Source organism: Trachemys scripta, chromosome 4 (genome assembly GCF_013100865.1).
Source record: "Trachemys scripta elegans isolate TJP31775 chromosome 4, CAS_Tse_1.0, whole genome shotgun sequence".
Lineage (NCBI taxonomy): Eukaryota > Metazoa > Chordata > Testudines > Emydidae > Trachemys > Trachemys scripta.
The window spans coordinates 60,672,267-60,696,319 of NC_048301.1; the positions used below are offsets into that span (position 1 = coordinate 60,672,267).

The window sequence follows — 24,053 nt, forward strand, 5'->3', positions numbered from 1 at the left end:
ACTCGCGACCTGCACCCCACCACCCCCATTATTTGGTGTTTGTAAAGGAGGAACACGCAGGGTGGAAGCACTGCAGCACTTCTTGTAAAAATCAATTACCTTTGCTGAGAAGCCTCCTTTTGTCTGCACAGCTCCTACCCGCCTCATAGGTAAACTGTGCTAGTACCAGCCGTTGTTTAACTCCTAGTGCTAGCAGAGTTCCTAACCTGATAGGCCTAAACGAGCAAGACAGATTTCTGCGTGGCATAATAGAAAGCAGTGACTGCCAGGGAGCTGGGTACAAATCTCTGATTCTCTGCTGTAGCTCAGGTAACATGTAAGTGCTGAATAGGGACTGCACCAACCTAAGGCAGATGTCACCAGTGGCCTATTGCTATTGAGCAAATATCAGGAATACAGCAAGGGTGGTAGGGAGGAAGCACAGGAGCTGTTACTATGGACATTAGAAGATGCAGATAGTTTTTTCTTTTGCATTGCCTGAGATGCAAAGGGAGAAGACAGCAGTCAATCTACTTTTGTATTTACCAAAATATAAATTGATGGGGTAATTTCTGGTAGTCATTGGAGAACTGGCTTATTTCATGTTTCTGGTTTTAATTGTTTCTAGCTACTAAACTTTTTTAAAAGGCTAAAAATACAGTAAATAGCTTCCTAGTATTACTTTGCCATTGAAGTGATTGCATAGTTGCATTAGGAATGTTACGATTGCAAATAAGAGGGAGGTTGAAAGTACCAGGTATGCGAGGGAGGTGATCCATTAGACTTGAAGATGTGGTCAACAACAGAAAAGTTTGCAAATCCTTGTACTATGAATTCAGATGGACCATTTTAAGAACTGTTGTAGTAAAACTGCTCTGTATAGCCTACCTCATCCTTTAGTTGTGAACCATTGCCTTTCCATAAATACAGAATCTGGGCAAAATAAGAGTGGTGTCACTAATCATCCATGTATTAGTAAATGAAACTGTCTTGGTAAAATTGGGTGTTTTGTGGACTAGACATGATGGTTGCAGCTCTGAGAACTTCAATCATTCGCTGCAGCCACCTTCCCTAGAATTAAGAAATCACGTTTTTGACTTCCAGGATTTCATTTGTCTTTTTCAAGGTATCGTCTTGCTGCTAAGTCCCTGCAGAGAACTAAGATCTTTCCAAATTAAACATTTCCCTACCTCTTGTTTTTGCCTCTGAGGGTATGGTCTCTCTCCCAGTATCTTCCAGAAAGATGCATTTCCACCACATACATATTCCTGACACAAGTAGTGTGACGGGTTGGATCACAGAAATCCCCTTGGGGCTGCCAACTGATGTGCCAAGACTACTTCTGCCCCTGTTTTCCCTGCCAGCTTGGGACTCCCGCACCTTGTCTTGTTGAGCCAGATATGGCAGTCTGCTCCAACACAGACCCAGGGTCTGAACCATGTGCCCCAAAGCTGCAGACGTAACAAAGCAACTTAAGTAGTGTTTCTGTCTTTAGCACTCAGATGTTCAACTCCCAATGGGGTCCAAAAACAAAATAAATCCGTTATACCCTGTATAAAGCTCCTTCTAAATTTACCCTCCTAAATTGTTCACTCTCTAACACTGATAGAGATGCACAGCTGTTTTGGCCCCTCCAGGTATTAATAAATAAAAAGTGATTTTTATTAAATACAGAAAGTAGGATTTAAGTGGTTCCAAGTAGTGACAGACAGAACAAAGTGAATTACCAAGCAAAATAAAATAAAACATGCAAGCCTATGCCTAATACAGTAATAAAACTGAATAAAGATAAAATCTCACCCTCTGAGAAGTTCCCAGTAAGCTTCCTTTTACAGACTAGTCTCCTTCTAATCTGGGTCCAGCAATCACTCTCACCCCCTGTAGTTACTGTCCTTTGTTCCAGTTTCTTTCAGGTATCCTTGGGGGTGAAGAGGCTATCTCTTTAGTCGGCTGAAGACAAAATGGAGGGGTCTCCCACGGGCTTAAATAGACTTTCTCTTGTTGGTGGAGACCCTCTCCTCTCTCCTATGCAAAGTCCAGCTCCAAAATGGAGTTTTGGAGTCACATGGGCAAGTCGCATGTCCAGGCATGATGCCGTTTTTACAGGCAGCAGCCATTGCTTACATGCTACCCTAAACATCCTCAGGTAGATTTCTTATGTGGATTGGAACCTTCCAAGATTCATTGTCCTTTAAGTGTTTCTTGATTGGGCACTTAACTTGCACATTCCTTTCTCAAGAAGCTGACCAAAAGCTTTACTAAGGCTACTTAGAAATTAAGCAAGTACACAGCCAATATTCAGAACTTCAAATACAACAATGACACATGCATACAAATAGAATTAATAGATTCAATAGATCATAACCTTTACAGAGATATGTTACATGGCATATGTAGCATAAACCATATTCCAGTTATGTTTATATATATATAAATACACACACACACACATTCATAAGCATATTTCCATAAATCCTTATGGGGTACACTGTCACAAGTAGTTTGAGCACATAGACTGTTTCCATGCTCGTTGGATTCATCAACTGTCATTTTTCTTTATTACCAGCTTATCATGCAGCGCCCTGCACAATGTCAGCCGGAATTTGCGCTGCCCAGCGGATCATTGCATGTGTATTCACACATCTCACTAAAAAGAGCAAAAATTAAAAGCAAGCAAAGGTTTAACTTAAATTGTCAGCCTCTAGACATTCCGAATGTTAGCTAGTCCCAGTACCACTAGCAAATATTTGGGAATGATTCTCCGACAGGCCCCTGACACTTGGTGCATTATACTGTTGTTAATATTTCAGCAAATATTGGAGAATCATTACTGAGCAGTGGGCTTGGTTTATAAACATTTAGAATATGTGTAGAGACTGACTGTTTAAGTGACAGAACTGGTGCTAGGAGAGTTCCTGCCCTCCTTACCCTTAAACGCTTCATTTAACTTTTTTAGTGTGAGACTTATATTTGTGGTTTGCAACTTAAATTTCAGATTCTGGTTTTTGTGGTCTAAGTTCAAATGTTAATGTCTATTTTTAGGATTTAATTTTTGTTTAAGGATTTATAAAACAAAACTGTGCTGTCAGTGAGATTAATTTACATAGATTCATGTCTATATGGACTGTCATAGGCTATTACATTTTTTCTCACTTTAGTAATCTTTCATTTTTCTAGTCTTTAATTATAGACTAGGAGCTTAATTCTGCTCTACCTTGTGTAGTCTGCACACTAGATGGAAAATTCCACCGTTTGGTTAGCACCTTACTCTTGCTTTCCACCTGTGTAAATGTCTACACAAGTAAAGGGCAGTTAAAAAGCAATCCTAAAGTACCCGGAACAAAGTTTGGTGGAAAAACACTGTTAGTATTGCTGTGAATGTGGGTCATTCTGAAGGTTCTGTAACATCCACCAACTCTTAACAGCTTGGTGCAGCTGATACTTCCTCTGTTAAATAGTTCTTAAAGTGAACCCAGCTAAAGCAGAACAGCATGTTGTGACTAAATGTCCAACTTGAGAAATGGTAACACTATTAATTACTCTGAGGACTCTATACTTGTCTGTCTCCATTTTACTAAACTGTATTTTCTCTAGTTTCTGTTGGATAGGAAGAAGTAAGTGAATTTGGTTTAAACATTGTCTATTGGTGGATACTTGCCTGTGGCGTTCTCTCAATTGTGGGTGTCTTTCCCACCACTGAAAGTGGACCCCTTACAGGCAATGCAAAGTCACAGCTGATAGCTAAATTAACACTACACAATAGTCCATATTAGCTTTTGTACCTGGAGTGGATAAAAATATCTTCGTGGCAGCCTGTTTTTATTTCCTCACATGTTGAATTTAAAATTTCGGTTCAAGTTTTGGATTGTTTCATACTTAGGGCAGGTCTTCACTACTGGGCCGGGGGGGGTGTCGATTTAAGGTACACAAATTCAGCTACGCGAATAGCATAGCTGAATTCGATGTACTGGAGCCAATTTACCCCGCTGTGAGAACGGCAGCAAAATCAACCTCCGCGGCTCCCCATCGACAGCGCTTACTCTTGCCTCCACTGGTGGAGTAAGCACGTCGATTTGGGGATCGATTGTCGCGTCCCAACGAGACGCGATAATTCGATCCCCAAGAGATCGATTTCTACCCGCCGATTCAGGTGGGTAGTGTAGACCTAGCCTTAGAGTCTGTGCTGACAGTCTGAGATTCATTCTGTGCATAATAGTAATTCTGCTATACCTGTACAGTTAAGGCTTTCAAGAAGGAAAAAGGGTTAAATGTCTCTTAAAACCCAGCCATCTGACAAGTAATCATCAGTAGATTCTTGTGTAACCACAGTAACTTCTGAACTTTTGCTCCCTGAATTCCTTAGTCCAAGATAGTGGTAGTACCATGCTAAGAACTTACATGGCATTTTACAGTACTGCTGTTTTCCCCTCCCCCCCTTAGTTCACGCTGATCAACTTGGAAATTTGCTTGGAACTTTGTTTCAAGACTATCTTAAGAATCCCCCCTGAAGTGCAAATTTCAGTAGCCAGTGTAAGAAATAGGGGAGAAGTCTGGAATGATGCCTGGTTTGGAAAATGTTGTTTGTTTGACATTTGGTTTTTACAGGTCTTTGAATAGACATAGGAATGTTACAGTACTTGAACTATTAGGTCACACCCTTTTTCCCCCTTGTGCTGAAGTAATGCACCTAAACACTTAGGGTATAACCTCTATCACAGAATATCTATGCCCTGCCTGTGACCTGTGTCTTTGAATTTTTTGATCACATAATTATCTTGTTTCATGACTAATCAGAGATTACTATTGATCTGTCCCCTTCCTTTGTGTCTATGTGCAGTGGGAGGGGATTACAGAGCAAGTTAGGCTTGTGTGCAGAAGCTCACAAAAGAGAACTAATTGGGAAAACTCATTTCAAATGAATATCTGTTACACGGAAAACGTGCTTTCTCAAAATGCACTTAAAAACATGTGATGCAGAAATATTAAATGTAAGTGCACCAAAAGGATTATTGTAGTAGTCCCAATCAGGGTGTTTAAAAGCAGTTTTCTGGCTACGGGGGGGGGGGGGATTTCCCTGAAGAGAGTGCAAGAGTTTGTAGATATGTGTAAAATGTAACTTTTAATAGAAAAGTTCGAGTGGATTCTTGATTGCAAGGGCCTTTCCAAACATGAAACAAATGTAAACATACGCAAGTGATAGCATATCCTGGGGCACCATAAGTACTTAATGGAAAAAACAAGACAGTTTCTACCTCAAAGCACTTAAGATCACTTGTAGAATTTAAATGTTATGAATAAGGATGACTAAAGTAGGAAATGTTATCTTCCTGAGGCTGCAGATTGCTCAAGGACCACCACTGATGCTGCTTGGTAAAGCTAAAATCAAAGTGAAATTAACACAACTCGAATCAGTTTCACTGTTGCCTTTCAGCATTTTGTGGATAGTAGTGAATATGCCAAGAATCTTGTCATTCTCACACTGCCATTCAAGAATGCTGAGGACAGCAGAGTTGAGCACTGCAGATTTTTTGGGGGAGCATAGGTAAGGCTCTTTTAATATTTTTAGTAAGTTATGGACAGGTCACAGGCAGTAAACAAAAATTTACATCCCTGTGACCAGTCCATAACTTGTACTATATACCTCTGACTAAAACAGGAGGGGAGGGGGGCAGGACCCTGCTAATTTCAGCGGTGCGTGGCCCAGGACCCCTGCTGATGCTGGCAGGTTCCTCTTAGGTGGGCTGCCTCCGCCCCAAGTGCTGGCTCTGCCAGATGACTCCACAGGCAGTGGGAGCTGCAGGAGCTGCAATAGGCCGAGCTAGGAACTGAGGGAGGGACATGTCACCACTTTCGGGAAGCACCCTGAGGTAAGCATCTCCCAGAGCCCTCACCCCCTCCTGTGTCCCAGCCCTGAGCCATCTCTCAGACCCAAACTCCTGCTGTTGCTGGGGGGGGGGGGGGGGATGCAGTGGCTCAAGACTGGCCCAGCATAGCCTAGTGTGTTTGGCCATGGTGCTGCCTGAGCTGGCCAGCTGCACTAGCCACTGCAGAAGTCACAGAAAGTCCCAGAATCTGTGACCTCCATGATAAACTTGCAGCTGGAGCACCCATGGAAAAAAATAGTGAGTGCTCAGCACCACCCGCTGATCAGCTACTCACCTTCTCCCCGCAGCGCCTCCCACCCACTGATGATCAGCTGTTTAGTGGCCTACAGGAGGTGCTGGTGGGGAAGGGGAGGAGCAGGGATGGGGCCTAGGGTGGAGCGGGGGTCAAGCCCCCTCCAGGAACTCAAAGTCAGCCAAAAAGATAAGCTGGGGGCAGAACATATTAGCAGAGGCCTGACTTGCTTCCCCTTTGCAGCAGTCATGAGATTCTCAATGGGGAGAAGACAATGCCCTCTCTAACCTAGCTAGTAGCAAGGACACAGTTTTCAAATTTATCAAACTTCTCCTAGTTGGAAGGTGATCCAAAAGATGGTACCTGAGTAGAAATCCTGGCACCTTCTTCCTTTCCAGTGGCTTCTAATTCTGGACACTGGCCTGGACTTAGATGGTAGTGCATCCCTCTTTCCCCATCACTTAACTTTACTCCTCAAAAGTATGCATCTGGTAAATATTTAAAGCTCTGGGACCTATCGACTGCATCTATAATACAATGAACTTCAATATTTGAAACACCAGAGCCAATTTGCTATGTGCTTGCATTATTTGGAATTGTCATATTGCCCAACCATGCTAAGACACAAGGTTGTCAAGGAAACATGGAGCAAACTGCTGTTGGCAGCCCATCCTAGAGAAGTGAACAGCAGAGTTAAAACAAATAACTCAGTGAAAGCAGAAGCCTGATAAGAGTTCAGTTATTGTGTCCCAATCATACAGACTTGATACCTGCTGTGCAACCTATTCAGGTAGGAATAAACATTTGCTATTAATAAACCCTATTTATTAGCACACAAAGGCCTGGTCTATGCTACAGAGTCAGGTTGACATAAGCGTCTACAGCAGTGATACTCACTGAGGCTTGGGAGCCATAAGTATCTCTTTAATGTGTCTCCTGAAGCTTTTTGCAGCACATGATGATAAAACAGTTAACTAATCAGGATGCTTTTACAATGTTGACCAATTGTAGAATACTTGGTCAGTCATTTTGCTGTGGGAATAAGATGTATATAAAAACAATAGTAAATGGAAAAAATGAATTCACACTACTGTGGCTCTCTTGGGTAATGTTTGTTAATTTGGCTCCTAAACCACTGAGATCTGAGTATCACTAGTCTACAACAAAATGTAGCTCCCACCGATGTAACTTGCTCACTACACTGACTTAACTCCACCTCCAACATGCCCTTAAGTTGATGTGGTTAGGTCAATGCAATGTCAGTGTACACACTGCATTGCTTGCAGCAACTGATGCTGCCTTTCAGAAACCATCCCACAATGCCCCACACAGGCAGTTAAATCAGTGCAAGTGCTCTTGGTGAGGACGCACTGTTACCCACACACAATTCTGTTACTTGCACACTCTAGGGTAGTGGTGGGCAACCTGCAGCCCATCAGGGTAATCTGCTGGTGGGCCGCGAGAGTTTGTTTACACTGACCATCGGTAGGCGTGACCGTGGTTTGCCGTTTCCGACCAACGGGAGCTGCGGGAAGCAGCGTGGGCTGCAGGGACAGCTTCCCACAGCTCCCATTGGCTGGGAACGGCAAAACATGGCCACTGGGAACTGCGGGTGGCCATGCCTGCCGACGGTCAGTGTAAACTGTCTTGAGGCCTGCCAGCAGATTATCCTGACAGACTGCGTGTGGTCCACAGGTTGCCCACCACTGCTCCAGGGGTGCCCACCTTTATCCAGTTCCTAGGGCTCAAGGTGTACTCTTTGCAGGTTTTCAGGACCTTTTACCAGTGAAAGAGCCTTACACAGTAATATCCTTATCTTCTATTTATTAACAATCACCAAGCTAAATACACATGCTAAGCATGCAATGCTATGCTCACCAATCCTGATCATGTAGGCAGACTTTCCCTGTTAGCCGGGCAAGGCCAGTCTCATCTGGATTCTGGTTGCTGCATGTCAGTCTAGAGGTGAGTTCTTCTGCTGGTCTCCTTGGACCCCAGTTTATATAGTGAAACTTGAGTCCTGCTTAGCTATACCTTTAGCAATATTTTCGTAAAATGATTGGTTAACAGTACTGTTAACCAATCCTAACATACTGTAAAACAATCCTTTAACCAGTCATACCCCACCACCTTAATTGGTTTACACCTAGCAAAATTATGTAACAGACAGAAACAATCGAAGAACCAGACCAAGATCATACAGACACATAATAGAGAAGTGGGGACCGTAAAGACAAAACAGTAAAGAAATGAGGATTTCACAGTCACAAATATTGATAAGTGATTTCTTGCCAGACAGAATGCTATCAAACTAAATTTTCTTTAACCGTCTTAAGATCAGCTTCTTTATCTGGTGATGGTGGGTGCTATTAGGAGAGGATCGCCTTCTTAACAGCCTGAGATTACATTGTTTTAATGTAATTTAGATGGAATGTGAAGATGCAACTTTCTGCTTCTTGGCTAATGGCTGCTGCTCTCCTAATATGGCTGTAGACAAAGGCCTTCGGCCATATAATATGGCTACAGGAAAAGCTCTTATCCTTACAGCACACCGCCGACACAAGGAGTGTAGCGTGGATGTGTAAAACCAATTGAATTATTGTGGTGGCTGTAAGTCAACGTAACTTAAGTCCACTTAATTTTGTAGTGTACAGTTGCCCTTAGTGTCACTTTTATAACCAAGTCTTGTAGAGGGCGGTAGACTAACATAAGGATTTAGGAAACGCCTTCTCTAGGTGTGTATTAAATTAGTACACATCTGAAATATCTATCAAGGTCTGAGCTGTGCTGCCAATGCAGACCTGCCTGTTGACTTGGGGGATCAGGACTCCAGAGAAAGAACTCCCTCACTAGTGTCTTTGTAAGATGTTAGACAACCTCTTTGGCAGCGCCATATCAGTTGTTGCCTCCAATACCTGGGCTGATTTGAATAGTTTGTTTTGAATTTGGCATTTCTACCACTAATTGTAGACTTGTTGGGTATGTAATGAATGTTTGTCTTGTCTGCATATGGGCACCCTTAAACTTTCTGATCTGAAAGCTTTATTGCTCTGCTCTCTCAAAACTGAGCTCTTTTGCATGGTCTTTTATTTAATTTGAATAAGTCCTAGAGATGGAAACAAGTACAGCAGGGAAACTCTGGAAACTAGTTGCATTCAGATTCAGGCAGACTTTTGCGGGAGGAGGCAAGTAGGTTTGATGCATTCTTTGCTGCCTTTTTTCCCCTTGCATGGCCAGCTAGCTTTCCAGAGGAACTACCCTAGCTGTAAGCCAGATTTTAAAATGTTTTGGTCATCAGAAATATGCAAGAGATAAGAGCTTTGGTTTGTTAGCTTGGCAATACAGAAAATACAATTGAAGGATATTCACATTGTATGAATTTAGAAAGTGAAAGCAAATTACAAGTCTAATCTGTATCAATGTAGTTTTATAAAAATGTGAACTTCCACTCTTCAAACCTGAGTGGGGATTTGGGAAGGGGTTGATGCAGTGAACAGAACTGACTTTTTGGGCATGAAAGGCTTTTGATTGTGGATTCTGACAATTTAGGGGTGGGGAGAGACATATTGGGGTTGATCTTGGCTATCATTAAATTTTTAGCCTTGAAAATGTAAACTAAGCGGATTGCCAGGGTTGAAAACTTCACTGATATTTTTGTTAAAGACCACAGGCTAACCAATCCCCCTTACCAGATGTACAGCACTGGCCTCTACTCTTTTGATTTCATGGGAGAACCCCAGACTTACTCCCTGCTATTGGGAGAGGTGGGAAGGGGCAGTGTAGCTCAGACTGCTGACAAGCATGCCAGTGCTCTAGTGTTGTCATATGTCTGTTTGCAGATGACTTGTTCAGTGTAATGAACCAATCTGGGTACGAGGTTATTGTTTAACTGACTTGTCTAATTTCCTTTTTCCCTCCAGTTTCCCACAGTCAGATCACGCGTCTGTACAGTCGGTTCACCAGCCTGGACAAAGGAGAGAATGGGACTCTTAGGTAGGTACTTTCTACCATTCAGCTTGTGATAATTCAAGTTAGTTATGATGGTTAATGTAATAAGATTTTGTACACAGATCTTCCCACCTGATAAATCAGGAGTCTTCTTTCTACTGACCTAAAATGAACATCTTAAAATAAAGCAGTTTTTAAATTTATGTATTAAATGTGTATAAAGCAGTTAGATATTTGGAGAGCAGCAAACAATTACAATTAAAGCACAGTAAACCAGACAATGTTTTAAAATGCATATAAAAATCAGTGTCAACAAAAGTCAGACATCTTTTTAAGAAATTATACCAAATGGTAAGCTTGACAAGCCAGTCAATTGGCTGGTCAAATAATGTCAGATATTCTAGGAAGAATGCCCTGATGTTGATGATGGCCTACCTTTTGGATTGCATTATGGTACTGTTTGTTTGCAAGCCTACTTAAATGTCTTGATCACTTACTACATGCTGTTGTGGGGGGGAGGGGTAAGGTGAACTAATAGAAAGTTGAACATCTTGGTTGTCTGGAATTTTCTCAAACATGTTATTTATTTGAATATCAAGCCTTTAGTGTACATGTGCTTTATAAACCTTCCCTGCTCCTGAGAGTTTAAAATCTGATCTAAACTGACTAGACGCACAGAAATTAACTCAGAAGGAAGCTGAGGAGAAGGGTTCAGTCACTAAACCTTTCCCAAAACCAAGAAAAGTGGCACAGCCATTAAAGCTCTTTCTTCTCAAATGCATCACAACTGTTAACTCTTCCACCCTCATTAGTCATTTAATGCAGAGTTGTTTGCTTATGTAAATAAACACCCAGTTCTCCCCCTCAACAAATATCCCATTTATAATCCTCATGCCCTACCTGTGTCCCCAGCCAAACCTTGCTGATCATATTAAAAGTTCTGTGCTAGTGAGGGGAGTGGAGACCCCTCCCTTCCTGCTATTTTTCCTTCTGTTACTGCTTGAGTCAATTTTTCTGAGTTAAATAACCCAGTTAAGAAAACTTGTAATTAGGCATAATTGTCTATCCATGGCTATGCATATTGGAGACTATAAAGTCTTACTTTTTTGTTACTCTTCTAATAAACTAGTAATTTAAAATATTTGACAGTACTGACCATATTTGATCAATATTTGACTCAGTCAGTTAACCAATTCTTTTTTGACCAGTTAAATGCCCGACCCTACCAAAAGGCTTCTTCCTGCAAATCAATTTTCAGAGCCACTGCTTTGATTTCTCTCAAATACTTTAAGACCCATCTCTGCCCATGTTAATGGCCTAATGGCAATGGGACAAGTAACCTGTTGTTCAGTCACTAATATATCTTGTTCACTTAACTTTTAAAAAAGCATGCCAATTAATATATGCAACCTTGTATTTGGTCACCCTTGTTATCCCTCTACCTTCCCTTCCCTTCCCTCTGCAGCTGTGTTCTACACTCAACTGAGTCTTGACCATTTTGATTATAAACTCTCTGCAGCAGGGGCTATTTTTGTTTAAATACCAAACGCAAATGGGGGGGTGGGGGAGGGAGGTTCTCTAGGCTCTAATGCAGGGGTCGGCAACGTTTGGCACGCGGCTCGCCAGGGTAAGCACCCTGGCAGGCCGGGCCAGTTTTATTTAGCTGCTGACGCGACAGGTTCAGCTGATTGCGGCCCCCACTGGCCGCAGTTCGCTGTCCTGGGCTAATGGGGGCAGCGAAAAGCCGCAGCCAGCACATCGCTTGCCCGCACTGCTTCCCGCTGCCCCCATTGGCCTGGGACGGCAAACCGCGGCCAGTGGGGACCGCGATCGGCCGAACCTGCCGCGTCAGCAGGTAAATAAAACTGGCCTGTCCTGCCAGGTAAAGAAAACTGGCCTGTCCCGCCAGGGTGCTTACCCTGCCGAGCAGCATGCCAAATGTTGCCGACCCCTGCTCTAATGTTTGTAAAACACTATGCACCCCTAATGATGCTATGCAGGCTTTCTTTTTCCTACAGAAATTATTCACATTGCATCCCTGTGTAGCTAGGAGAGTTCATAAGTCAGTTGCAGTTTTCTGAAACACCTTTTAAAACATTGTTGGGCTTAAAATATTGCTTTCCCCAAAGCCTCAGCAAGCCTTTTCTTCAACACTAATATCTGCAGCACGAGGACCCACAAAACAGCAGCTTCCATAGCTGTATCTTCCACTTATTGTGAGTTTTGGAAATTTTCTGCCACTTACTCAGTGCTCTTAGAGACCGATATGGGGGCAAGACATGCTAAACTTCTAACTAAAACACTTTGCTATTGGGCTGTCAAGCGAATAAAAAAATTAATTGCGATTAATCACACTGTTAAAAAATAGAATACCATTTAAATATTTTGGATATTTTCTACATTTTCAAATATATTGATTTCAATTACAACACAGAATACAACTTGTACAGTGCTCACTTTATATTTTTGATTACAAATATTTGCACGAAAAATAAAATAGTATTTTTCAATTCACTTAATACAAGTACTGTAGTGAAATCTCTTTATCATGAAAGGAACTTACATAGTTCTACCTATTTAAAAAAAAAAACTCAAACAAAACAATCTAAAACTTTAGAGCCTACAAGTCCATTCAGTCCTATTTCTTGTTCAGCCAATTACTCAAACAAGTTTTTTTTTATGTTTGCAGATGATAATGCTGCCTGCTGCTTGTTCACAATGTCACCTAAAGTGAGAACAGGTGTTCACATGGCACAATTGTAGCTGGCATCGCAAGATATTTACATGTCAGATGCGCAAAACATTCATATGTCCCTTCATGCTTCAACCACCATTCCAGAGGACATGCGTCCATGCTGATGACTGGTTCTGCTCGATAACAATTCAAAGCAGTGTGAACTGACATATGGTCATTTTCATCATCTGAGTCAGATGCTACCAGCAGAAGGTTGATTTTCTGTTTCGGTGGTTCGGGTTCTGTAGTTTCCGCATCGGAGTGTTGCTCTTTTAAGACTTCTGAAAGCATGCTCCACACCTCATCCCTCTCAGATTTTGGAAGGCACTTCAGATTCTTAAACCTTGGGTCGAATGCTGTAGCTATCTTTAGAAATCACCTATTGTACCTTCTTTGCATTTTGTAAAATGAACAACATATGCTAAGTGATCTGAGAGTACTAGAACACGAAATATATGGCACTTCTCCCCCCTAAGGAGTTCAGTCACAAATTTAATTAATACATTATTTTTTAACAAGCGTCATCAGCATGGAAGAATGTCCTCTGGAATGGTGGCTGAAGCATGAATCTTTCGCACATCTGACATGTAAATATCTTGCGATGCCAGCTACAATTGTGCCATGCAAATGCCTGTTCTCACTTTCTGGTGACATTTAAAATAAGAAATGGACAGCATTAGCTCCCATAAATGCGAACAAACTTGTTTGTTTTAGTGATTGGCTGAACAAGAAGTAGGACTGAGTGGACTTGTAGGCTCTAAAGTTTTTGCATTGTTTTGTTTTTGAGTGCAGTTATGTAACAAAAAAAAAAGTAAGTTGCACTTTCACAATAAAGATTGCACTACAGTACTTGAATGAGGTGAATTGAAAAATACTGTTTCTTTTGTTTCATTTTTACAATGCAAATATTTGTAATAAAAAATATAAAGTGACCAGTGTGTACTTTGTATTCTGTTGTAATTTAAATCAATATATTTGAAAATGTAGAAAAACATCCAAAAATATTTAATAAATTTCAATTGGTATTCTGTTTAACAGTGTGATTTTAAAAATGCAATTCATTGCCATTAATTTGAGTTAATTGCATGAGTTAAATGTGATTGACAGCCCTACTTTGCTGCCATTCTTTTTCTTCTCTATAGAAGGTGCAAAAGACAGTTATAAAGTTTTCTTTTTGCCTGTTTACATTAAATTCAGGTATTGTCTTGTATGAAATTCTGTGGAGAACTGATAGGTATAGCATCAGGTAAACCATGCAAGTGAGAACCGATTGAGATTATCTTTTTAAGTATCAGGGGGTAGCCGTGTTAGTCTGTATCTACAAAAACAACAAAGAGTCTGGTGGCACCTTAAAGACTAACAGATTTATTTGGGCATAAGCTTTCGTGAGTAAAAACCGGATTTTGTTCAGATTGCTTAAAGCTCGAACACCTGTGAACTTAATTGAGATCCTTCTAAATATTCATTGTCCCCAGGGCCCTCTAAGCTAAGAGGAGGCTATAAGTGAAAGATTTAGCTATGGAAGCTGCTGTTTTGTGGGTCCCTCATGCTGCAGATATAAGGGTTGAAGAAAAACTTTCCTGACGCTTTGTGGAAACTTATTTTAAACCAAAATGTTTTAGAAGTGATTTCAGAAAGCTGCAACTGACTTAAGAACTCTTCTAGCTACATAGCATTGTAATGTGAATATACAGTCTGAACCATGCAAGAAATCTCTCTGAAAAATACAAGACCAGACTTAACATTCCTGAGATTTCTAAGATTTAAACAACAACAAAAATGTCAAGCTTTATTATAAGGACACAAATACAAACCCATATTTTCTTTTGTAGGTCACCTCTAACTTTTATAAATACTTATCACAAAAGTTGTTCCATGATACCCTCTTTGCAGCTGCTTCTGTAACTAAAAGGATTGTTTGTATTGCTGCTGAGTCACAGGCTATTAATTGTCTTGGTGATGCCTAGTTAACTTGATACTGTTTTGATCTGCAAATCATTCACTTGTAGTTCATTTGCACCTTTTAAATGTATTTTATATACTTTGCTCAATAAAAGAACAAACAGGAGTGTGGGAGCCTTGAATGTTGTTCTTAAAAGTAGTTGTTCATATCAAAAGGGTGCAGGGTGTGAGTTCTTCAGTTTGTCTTCTGTGTACAACTTTCAAATGAGAACTACAAAAATAAAGTGAAAACTGAATTAAGCACTGTATCAATGAACCAGGCCATGGAGAGTTTGGCACAGAAAAGTTTGAAATTGATTCTTCATAAAACTTCCCCTCTGACATTTTGTTACTTCCTGGTTTGCTAAATATATATATTCACAAACAAAAATTAAACTTGTTTTAATTACATGAGTGCAGTGTCTTGGTTATGTCCCCACCTGTTTTATATCTTTACTGTTAACCTTTTCTTTGGGGTTGTTGAAGGACAATTCAGTATTAACATAACAGTTCATCTACTGAGGTAATTTGGGATTTTGGTTCTGTTCACATTTGCTATCCTTCCATTTTGATGTCTCTTGCAAATTTGATCTACTGAATTCACAACAAGGAAACAAGTAACAGATGAGTCAGCCATTCAAAGTGTGAAGAGTTGATTAGCATTTGTTTAACCAAATAAACCTCAGGAAACTCAGCCTTGGAATGGACTATAACTAATAGCAAGCATCACTCCTTAAAATCTGAGGGTACATCTACACAGCAAAAGCTGTGCAAGGGCTAGCCTATTCACACTCGCTTGAATGCAGCTAGCGTAGGTAGCACAACACGGGCTTCAATGTTTGCTAGCCCACTCTGTACTTACCCAGAGTCCGTGCTAGGCTTGTACTACCCAAATGGAAGTTAGTGCTATAATGTCTTCGCTCCAGTTGTTGGATTTAAGCTAGCTCAGGTACACTAGTCTGTGCACAGCCTTTTTCTCTGTAAGATATCTCTGTTGGATATCTATTGGTGTGAAAATTTTGACAAACAGATTTGCAGACCTCCAGGAAGAGCTCCATAGATTGCATTCAGTGGACCACTGTCTCAGAATGAATAACCTAGATCACTGACTCATTGATCTCAGTTGAATTAGCCAAGTGGGATCCTTGCAAATAGCTCTAGTTCAGCCTTCGTCTTAAACTTCAGAGATGGTTTACAGTAAATCATAGCTTTTGGGGGTTTGCGTCCTGAAAAGATGAGTGCTAAATCTATTTTGAATTATTTCAGCTCCAAGCAAGATGTTGTCGTGATCCTTATTAGAATAAGAAGGTAGAATGTAGTGTTAGTCTTATTTTTTCATTGGCAAAGACATGTTAACAATTGACTGAGGACAAAATACTTTTGTAATGGGAAGGCTGTTGAAGCTGTCATTTTCCATGGAGTGGACATATGATTGAAGCTAGACTCCTCTAAAATTAGCAACTTTTCGCAGGCAAACTTTGAAAACAGGTTAACCTTTTGATGCAAGTTTTTAGTGTTGCATTGGGCACAAACAGAACCAAACACTTAGAAACTAATTTTTTCTAACAAAAAATGACTATCAGAATGAGAATTTTTCAGGAATGTTTTCATATGAGTTGAAAAGCCATTGATCCATAAGTTTGCCAGTTCTACTTCAAGCTAAACAGGGAAGTGTACTGTGTTGGGAAACCATTTCTAACCCCAGTTATTTTCATGTTAATCTTGAATACCTACACAAATGAACATAAACCTTTTTTACACTACTCAACAGTTTAAACATCAAAGTTAGCATGCGAAGGTGGTAGACATTTTTGGATCCAATTCACACCTATTTTCTCTGTCGAGGCTTAAAATTAATCTATTTATACAAATATATTACTGCTAGTTGTGGCCCAGTCTGTAATAGTGTAGCTTAAGAGTAGAAGCTTTTGTGGAAAAGGGAGTTCATTTGCCTTTACTAGGGTGAATAATTACTAAACTACTCCTGCAGTGTCAAACTCCTGTCATATCTGTTGCCTAACTATTGATTTCAAAGGGTATGTACATGACTGTAGCAAACAGTTTAACTTCCAGTGCCGATAAGGTCTTGGAGTCTGAAGTAGGAAGCTCTGTGCTCAGAAAAATCATCCAGAACAAACAATGACAAAGGTAGAATCTCCCACTTTCTAAATACATCTAGTCACAGAGTAGTGACTTCATGGATAATGGAATTGCCCTCCCCTTCTGTTCCAGTGCTCAAAACGTGAGGCTCTGAAACTCTTAATTTATAAGACTGATGAGTTCCCACTAAACTAGCAAGGGAAAAATTACACAATTCCAGGTCAGATTCACAAGCTGTGGGCTCTGTAGTACATCTGGGCAAACAATTGGTTTTGGGTTTTTTGATTAAGTGGCAGTTTTGAAAAATTTGGAGAGAAATTGGTTCAGATCAAACTGAATCTGTTGAATAAATTACTATTCTGAAAATTAGCACTGATGTGCAACACACTTGCTCATGGTACAGAATAGAATTGGTCAGTTCACCTATCAAATATTTTAAAGCACTATTAGAACAGTAACAATAACAATGATTTTATGGTCTCCCGTAGGCTCGGTCTTAAATAATTATGCCTTATTACAGAAAACAAGTTAGTCAGCTAAGTTATTTTAACTTGGAAATGGGAGAAACACAATGAAGTCCTAGAAAATGAGAGAATGGTACCATGATGCAATCAATAAAAGTAGTTACTGCCTTCATCAGGGCGTTGTTTCTGGGATATTTATCAATATTTGACATGCACAAGTCCATGGGGCCAGATCTAATGCATTTGAGGGAGTTGGCTGTGATTGCAGAGCCTTTGACCATTATCTTTGAAAACTCATGGCAATCAGAGGTCCCGGACGACTGGAAAAAGGCAAATGTAGTGCCCATCTTTAACAATGGGAAGAAGGAGAATCTGGGGAATTACAGCCTCACCTTAGTCCCTGGGAAAAATCATGGAGCAGATTCTCAAGGAAACCATTTTGAAGCACTTGGAGGGGAGGAAGGTGATCAGGAATAGTCAACATGGATTCACCAAGGGCAAGTCATGCCTGACCAACCTGATTGCTGTCTATGATGAGAACTGGTCTGGGGATATGGGGAAAGTGGTGGACGTGATATATCTTGACTTTAGCAAAGCTTTTGATATTGTCTCCCACAGTATTCTTGCCAGCAAGTTAAAGAGTGGATTGTATGAATGGACTAAAGGTGGCTAGAAAACTGGCTAGATTGTTGAGCTCAATGGGTAGTGAGCAATGGCTCGATGTCTAGTTGGCAGCCAGTATCAAGCGGAGTGCCCCAGGAGTCTGTCCTAGGGCCATTTTTGTTCAACACCTTCATTAATGTCAAGTATCAGAGGGGTAGCAGTGTTAGTCTGAATCTGTAAAAAGCAACAGAGGGTCCTGTGGCACCTTTGAGACTAACAGAAGTACTGGGAGCATCTGAAGAAGTGAGGTTCTTACCCATGAAAGCTTATGCTCCCAGTACTTCTGTTAGTCTCAAAGGTGCCACAGGACCCTCTGTTGCTTTTTACCTTCATTAATGATCTGGATGATGGGTGGATTGCACCCTCACAAGTTTGCTGATGACACTAAACTCAGGGGAGAGGTAGATATATTAGAGGGTAGGGATAGGGTCCAGAGTGACCTGGACAAATTGGAGGATTGGGCCAAAAGAAATCTGAGATTCAACAAGGACAAGTGCAGAGTCCTGCACTTAGTATGGAAGAATCCCATGCTACAGGCTGGGGACCGACTGGCTAAATGGCAGTTCTGCAGAAAAGGACCTGGGGATATGAGTCGACAGGGTGCCCTTGTTGCCAAGAAGGCTAACTGCATATTGGGCTGCATTAGTAGGAGCATTGCCAGCAGATTGAGGGAAGTAATTATTCCCCTCTACACGGCACTGGTGAGGTAACATCTGGAGTATTGCATCCAGTTTGGGGGCCCCCCACTACAGAAAGGATGTGGGCAAATGGGAGAGCATCCAGTAGAAGGCAATGAAAATGATTAGGGGGATGGGAACATGACATGACTTATGAGGAGAGGCTGAGGGAACTGGGCTTATTTTGTCCGCAAAAGAGAAAAGTGAGGGGGGATTTGATAGCAGCCCTCAACTACCTGAAGGGGGGCTCCAAAGAGGATGGAGCTCAGCTGTTCTCAGTGGTGGCAGATGACAGAACAAGGAGCAATGGTCTCAAGCTGCAGTGGGGAAGGTCTAGGTTGGCTATTAAGAAAAAATATTTCACTAGGTGGGTGGTGAAGCACTGGAATGGGTTACTTAGGGAAGTGGTGGAATCTCCGTCCTTAGAGGTTTTTAAGGCCTGGCTTGACAAAACCCTGGCTGGGATGATTTAGTTGGGGTTGTTCCTGCTTTGAGCAGAGGGTTGGACTAGATGACCTCCCAAGGTCTCTTCCAACCCTAATCTTTTATGATTCTATGAAATTGGTTGGAATACTTGTCTGACACGACATGTTTTACAAATGTACTGGGGGAAAGAAGGATTCTAGTTTTGTCTAAAATAAACAAATTTACTGTTTTTTTTTTGTTTGTTTTTGTTTTTTTTTCCATGCACTGATGCAAATACCACATCTAGAACATAAGTATAGCCATACTGGATGAGACCAATGATCCATCTAGCCTAGTATCCAGTCTTTTGATAATGGCCAGTGCCAGATGCTTCAGAGGAAATGAACAAACAAGGCAATTATCGCGTGATTCTTCCTGCCCCAGGTCATGGGCTTGCATCCCTGGCCATCTTGGCTAATGGCCATTGGTAGACCTATCCTGCAGGAATTTATCTAATTTTTTTTAATCCAGTTATACTTTTGGTCTTCAACACCCCCTGGCCATGAATTCTAGCTGACTGTGGTTGTGTGAAGTCCTTTTTTGTGTTTGTTTTTAAACCTGCTGCCTATTAACTTAATTGGGTGACCCCTGGTTCTTGTGCTGTAAAGAGTAAATAACACTTCTTATTCACTTTCTCCACACCATTCATGATTTTATAGACTTCTATCATATCCCTTCTTAGTCATCTTTTTTCCTAAGATGAACAGTCTGTTTTTTAATTTCTCATGTGGAAGCTGTTCCATACCCCTAGTTATTGAGAGAGGCAAACATCTTTTTTTGAAATGGATTGACCAAAACTGCATGGAGTATTCAAGATGAGTGTCATGGATTTGTACAGTGGCATTATGATATTCTGTCTTTATCATCTAACCCTTTCCTAATGGTTCCTAACATTGTTGGCGTTTTGGGGGTGGGGAGCTGCTGCACATAGAGCAGATGTTTTTAGAGAACCATCCACAAATACTCCAAAATCTTTTTCTTCAGAGGTAACAGCTAATTTAGACCCCATCGCTTCAGATGCATAGTTGAGATGATTTTTTCCAATGTGCATTACTTTACATTTAGCAATGCTGAATTTCATCTGCCATTTTCCTGCCTGGTCAGTCAGTTTTGTGAGCTCCCAAAGCTGACTCTTCACAGTCAGCTTTGGATTTAACTCTCAAGCAATTTAGTATTGTCCACAGACTTTGCCACTTCACTATTTACCCCCTTTCCCCAGATCATTTGAATATGCTGAGCAGTACAGATTATTGGAGGACCCCACTCTTTACCTTGCTCCACTGACCAGTTTTTCCTACCTTTTAACCAGTTACTGATCCAAGAGAACCTTCCAATGTATCCCATGACTCCTTACTTTGCTTAAGAGCCTTTGGTGTGGGACCTTTCTGAAAGGCTTTCTGAAAGTCCAAGTACAGTATATAAACTGAATCACCTTTGCCCTCAAAGAATTCTAATAGATTGGTAAAGGGAAATCATACTTCACAAAAGCCATGTTGACTCTTCCCCAGCATATAATTTTCATCTGTCTGATAATTCTGCTAGTTACTATAGTTTCAATCAGTTTGCCTGGTACTGAATTAGGCCTACTGGCCTAAATTGCAGGGTGTGTGTGTGTGTGTGTGTGTGTGTTTTAATGGTGGTACAATAGCTACACATCCGTCATCTGGTACAGAGGCTGATTTAAGCAATAGATTACGTACCACAGTTAGTAGTTCTGCAATTTCATATTAAAGTTCCTTCAGAACTCTTGGATGAATACCATCTGGTCGTGGTGCCTTTACTGTTTAATTTATCAGTTTGTTCCAAAACCACCTCTATTGCAATCTGGGATAGTTCCTCAAATTTATCACTTAAAAAGAATGGTTCAGGTGTGGGAATCTCCTCGCAATCTCTGCAGTGACCTCAGATGCAAAGAATTCATTTAGCTTCTCCACAATGGACTTAAGTATCAGGGGGTAGCCCTGTTAGTCTGTATCTACAAAAACAACAACAACAAGGAGTCTGGTGGCACCTTAAAGACTAACAGATTTATTTGGGTATAAGCTTTCATGGGTAAAAACATCACTTGCATCCGAAGAAGTGAGGTTTTTACCCCGAAAGCTTATGCCCAAATAAATCTGTTAGTCTTTAAGGTGCCACCAGACTCATTGTTGTTTTTCACAATGGACTTGTCTTTGAGTGTTTCTTTAGCATTTTGATTGTCCAGTGGCCCTTCTGATTGTTAAGCAGGAAGCCTGCTTATGTTAATTTTTGGGGTCTTTTGCTAGTTGTTCTTCAGTCTTTTTTTGGCCTGCCTAATCATACTTGATTTGCCAGAGATTATGCTCCTTTTTTCTTGCTCAGTAGGATTTGACTTCAAATTTTAAAAAAAGTCCTTTTGTCTTTAACAACCTCTTACTTTGTTTAGCCATGGTGGCATTTTTTGACCCTCATACTGTGGTTTCTTTGTTTTAAATTTGGGGGTATACATAAAGTTGGAGCCTCTGTTACAGTATTTCTTTAAAAAGTTTCCATGCAGCTTGCAGACATTTTACTTCTGTGATTATTCCTTTTAGTTTCTGTTTAACTAGCCACCTCAATGTTATGTAGTTTCCCTGTTTGAAGTTAAATGCTACTGTGGTGGGTTTCTTTGGTATTTTCCCCTCTACAAGGATGTTAAATTTAATTACATTATGGTCACAATTACTGAGTGGTTCAGCTATAATCACCTCTTGGACCAAATCCTGAGTCACTTAGGACGAAGTCAAAAATTCCCTCTCCCTTTGTGGCTTCTAGGACTAGCTGCTCCAAGAAGCTCTCATTAATGGTGTGTACAATTTTTTTTTTTTCCTCTGTATCCGGTACTGAGGTGACATGTTCCCATTCAATATGGGAATAGCTAAAATCCCCCATTAGAGAGGCTACAAAAACAGAACCAGTAACACTGCTCTACAGCCAAAATGCTTCTGAAATAAATGTAGTCAAACTGTACTAATTCTGGGTCACTGAGAACGAAAATGATGCTTAAAATTGTTGATTGGCTCTAGTTTTCAAGATATGCTATTGGGTCAGTATATACGACCCTTGACTTGGGAATGGCGGAGGATAAGTGAGTTATAAAGGGAAGGGATCTCAATTTAAACCAGAAATGACTAAAATACATCTTTGACTGGATCTATGAATAAATCTATGACTGGGTTTGGACAGTACTTGCTTTTTAGGTAAAACAATGAATGATGCAATCTGAAGCTGGTATTGCGTCATACATGATATGAATTGCATCATGTTATTCCTAGAAGTCATGGATGATGCAATCATAACGAAGCTTACATCACTCTGCTGAACAAATTGCCCTATATCAGCTCTAGAAATCATACAGTCTTGTGCTCTTATTTGTCAGTGTTTGATTTTGCAAAGGGACACATTTCTGTTTAGCCAAAGTGAGCAGAGATGCGTCGTACTTGTGTGAACAGTGCAGATAACTTCTGCTATGTTTGTGGTGAAGTGACTTTTGCATCACAAAAGCGCAGTATAACCACTATGGTTAAGAAAACCTATCCCCTTTATTTTGGCTGCAAAATTGGAGATCAGGACAAGAGGTGGGCCCCACACATATGCTGCAACACTTGTGCAACAAATCTTCACCAGTGGTTGAACAGGAAAAGCCAACAGATCATACCAGCAATTGTTACTTCTGCATGGTGCCTCCAGTTGGGAAAGGTGTGTCAAAGAAGAAAAAGTGGACTGTGCATTATCCAAACATTCGATCAGCTTTTCGCCCAGTACCCCATGGAGAAGGACTGCCGGTTCCTGATGCACCAGAATCATTCTCACTTGAGTCAGATGAGGAAGAGGATGAAACTTCTGGTCCTGAACCATCAATGTCACAGGACCCACATTTTCTCCCATCCTCCTTCTCTGAACCACACCTCATAACACAAGGTGAACTGAATGACCTTGTCAGGGATTTGGAACTACCCAAGAGTAAGGCAGAGCTGTTGGACTCCAGACTACAGCAGTGGAATCTCCTGGCAGGTGATGTTAGGGTTTCCATGTTCCGTGACTGTCAAAAGGATCTTGTCCCATTCTTCTTCATGGAAGGTGATCTGGTAGCCTGCAACAACATTGATGGTGTGATGGCAGCCCTCAACATCGTTCACGATCCAGATTAGTAGAGACTGTTCACTGATTCATCGAAGACGAGTCTTAAAGCTGTTTTACTGCATAATGGCAATGTTTTGCCATCAATTCCAGTTGGTCAGGCAGTCCATATGAAGGAAACCTATGACAACATGAAACCACTTTTGAGGTGCATAAACTATGACCAACATCAGTGGCAGCTTTGTGGCGACTTGAAGGTTATTGCTCTCTTGCTTGGTCTGCAGACTGGATACACAAAGTACTGCTGTTTTCTCTGCAAATGGGATAGTCGTGCAAGAGATTCCCACTACATCAAGAAAGATTGGCCACTCCGACAGTCATTGGAGCCTGGGAGGAAAAGTGTTCAGCATCCACCACTTGTTGAATCAAGGAAGATTTTGTTACCACCCTTACACATCAAGCTGGGTCTGATGAAGAACTTTGTCAAGGCCATTGACAAAACACAAGACGCTTTCAAGTACCTCCATGGAAAATTTCCAAGGTTAAGTGAAGCTAAGATAAAGGAAGGTGTCTTTGTTGGTCCTCAAATTCGTGAACTTCTTAGAGATGATGCATTTGACCATGCACTGCGTGGCAAGGAAAAGACAGCGTGGAAAGCCTTCCAGTTAGTGGCAATAAATTTTCTCGGAAACAACAAGGCAGACAACTACAGGTTGTTGGTGGAAAACCTCCTCAAGGCATACAAAAGCCTTGGTTGCAACGTCACTAAAAGATCCATTTTTTGCGCACTCATCTAGATTTTTTTTTTTTTTTTTCCACCGAACTGCGGAGCAGTGAGCAACGAGCACGGCGAGCGATTTCACCAGGATATTGCAACAATGGAGA

General features: G+C 41.0%; 1 protein-coding gene across 1 annotated transcript in view; it reads left to right on the forward strand.

The window, feature by feature from the left end:
- Positions 1-24,053, forward strand: part of CHP1 (calcineurin like EF-hand protein 1) — a 38,142-nt gene that overhangs the window by 900 nt on the left and 13,189 nt on the right. The window contains exon 2 of the mRNA XM_034769104.1: positions 10,017-10,089. Coding sequence (XP_034624995.1) covers positions 10,017-10,089 — 73 coding nt within the window. The remainder of the gene's footprint in view (positions 1-10,016; positions 10,090-24,053) is intronic.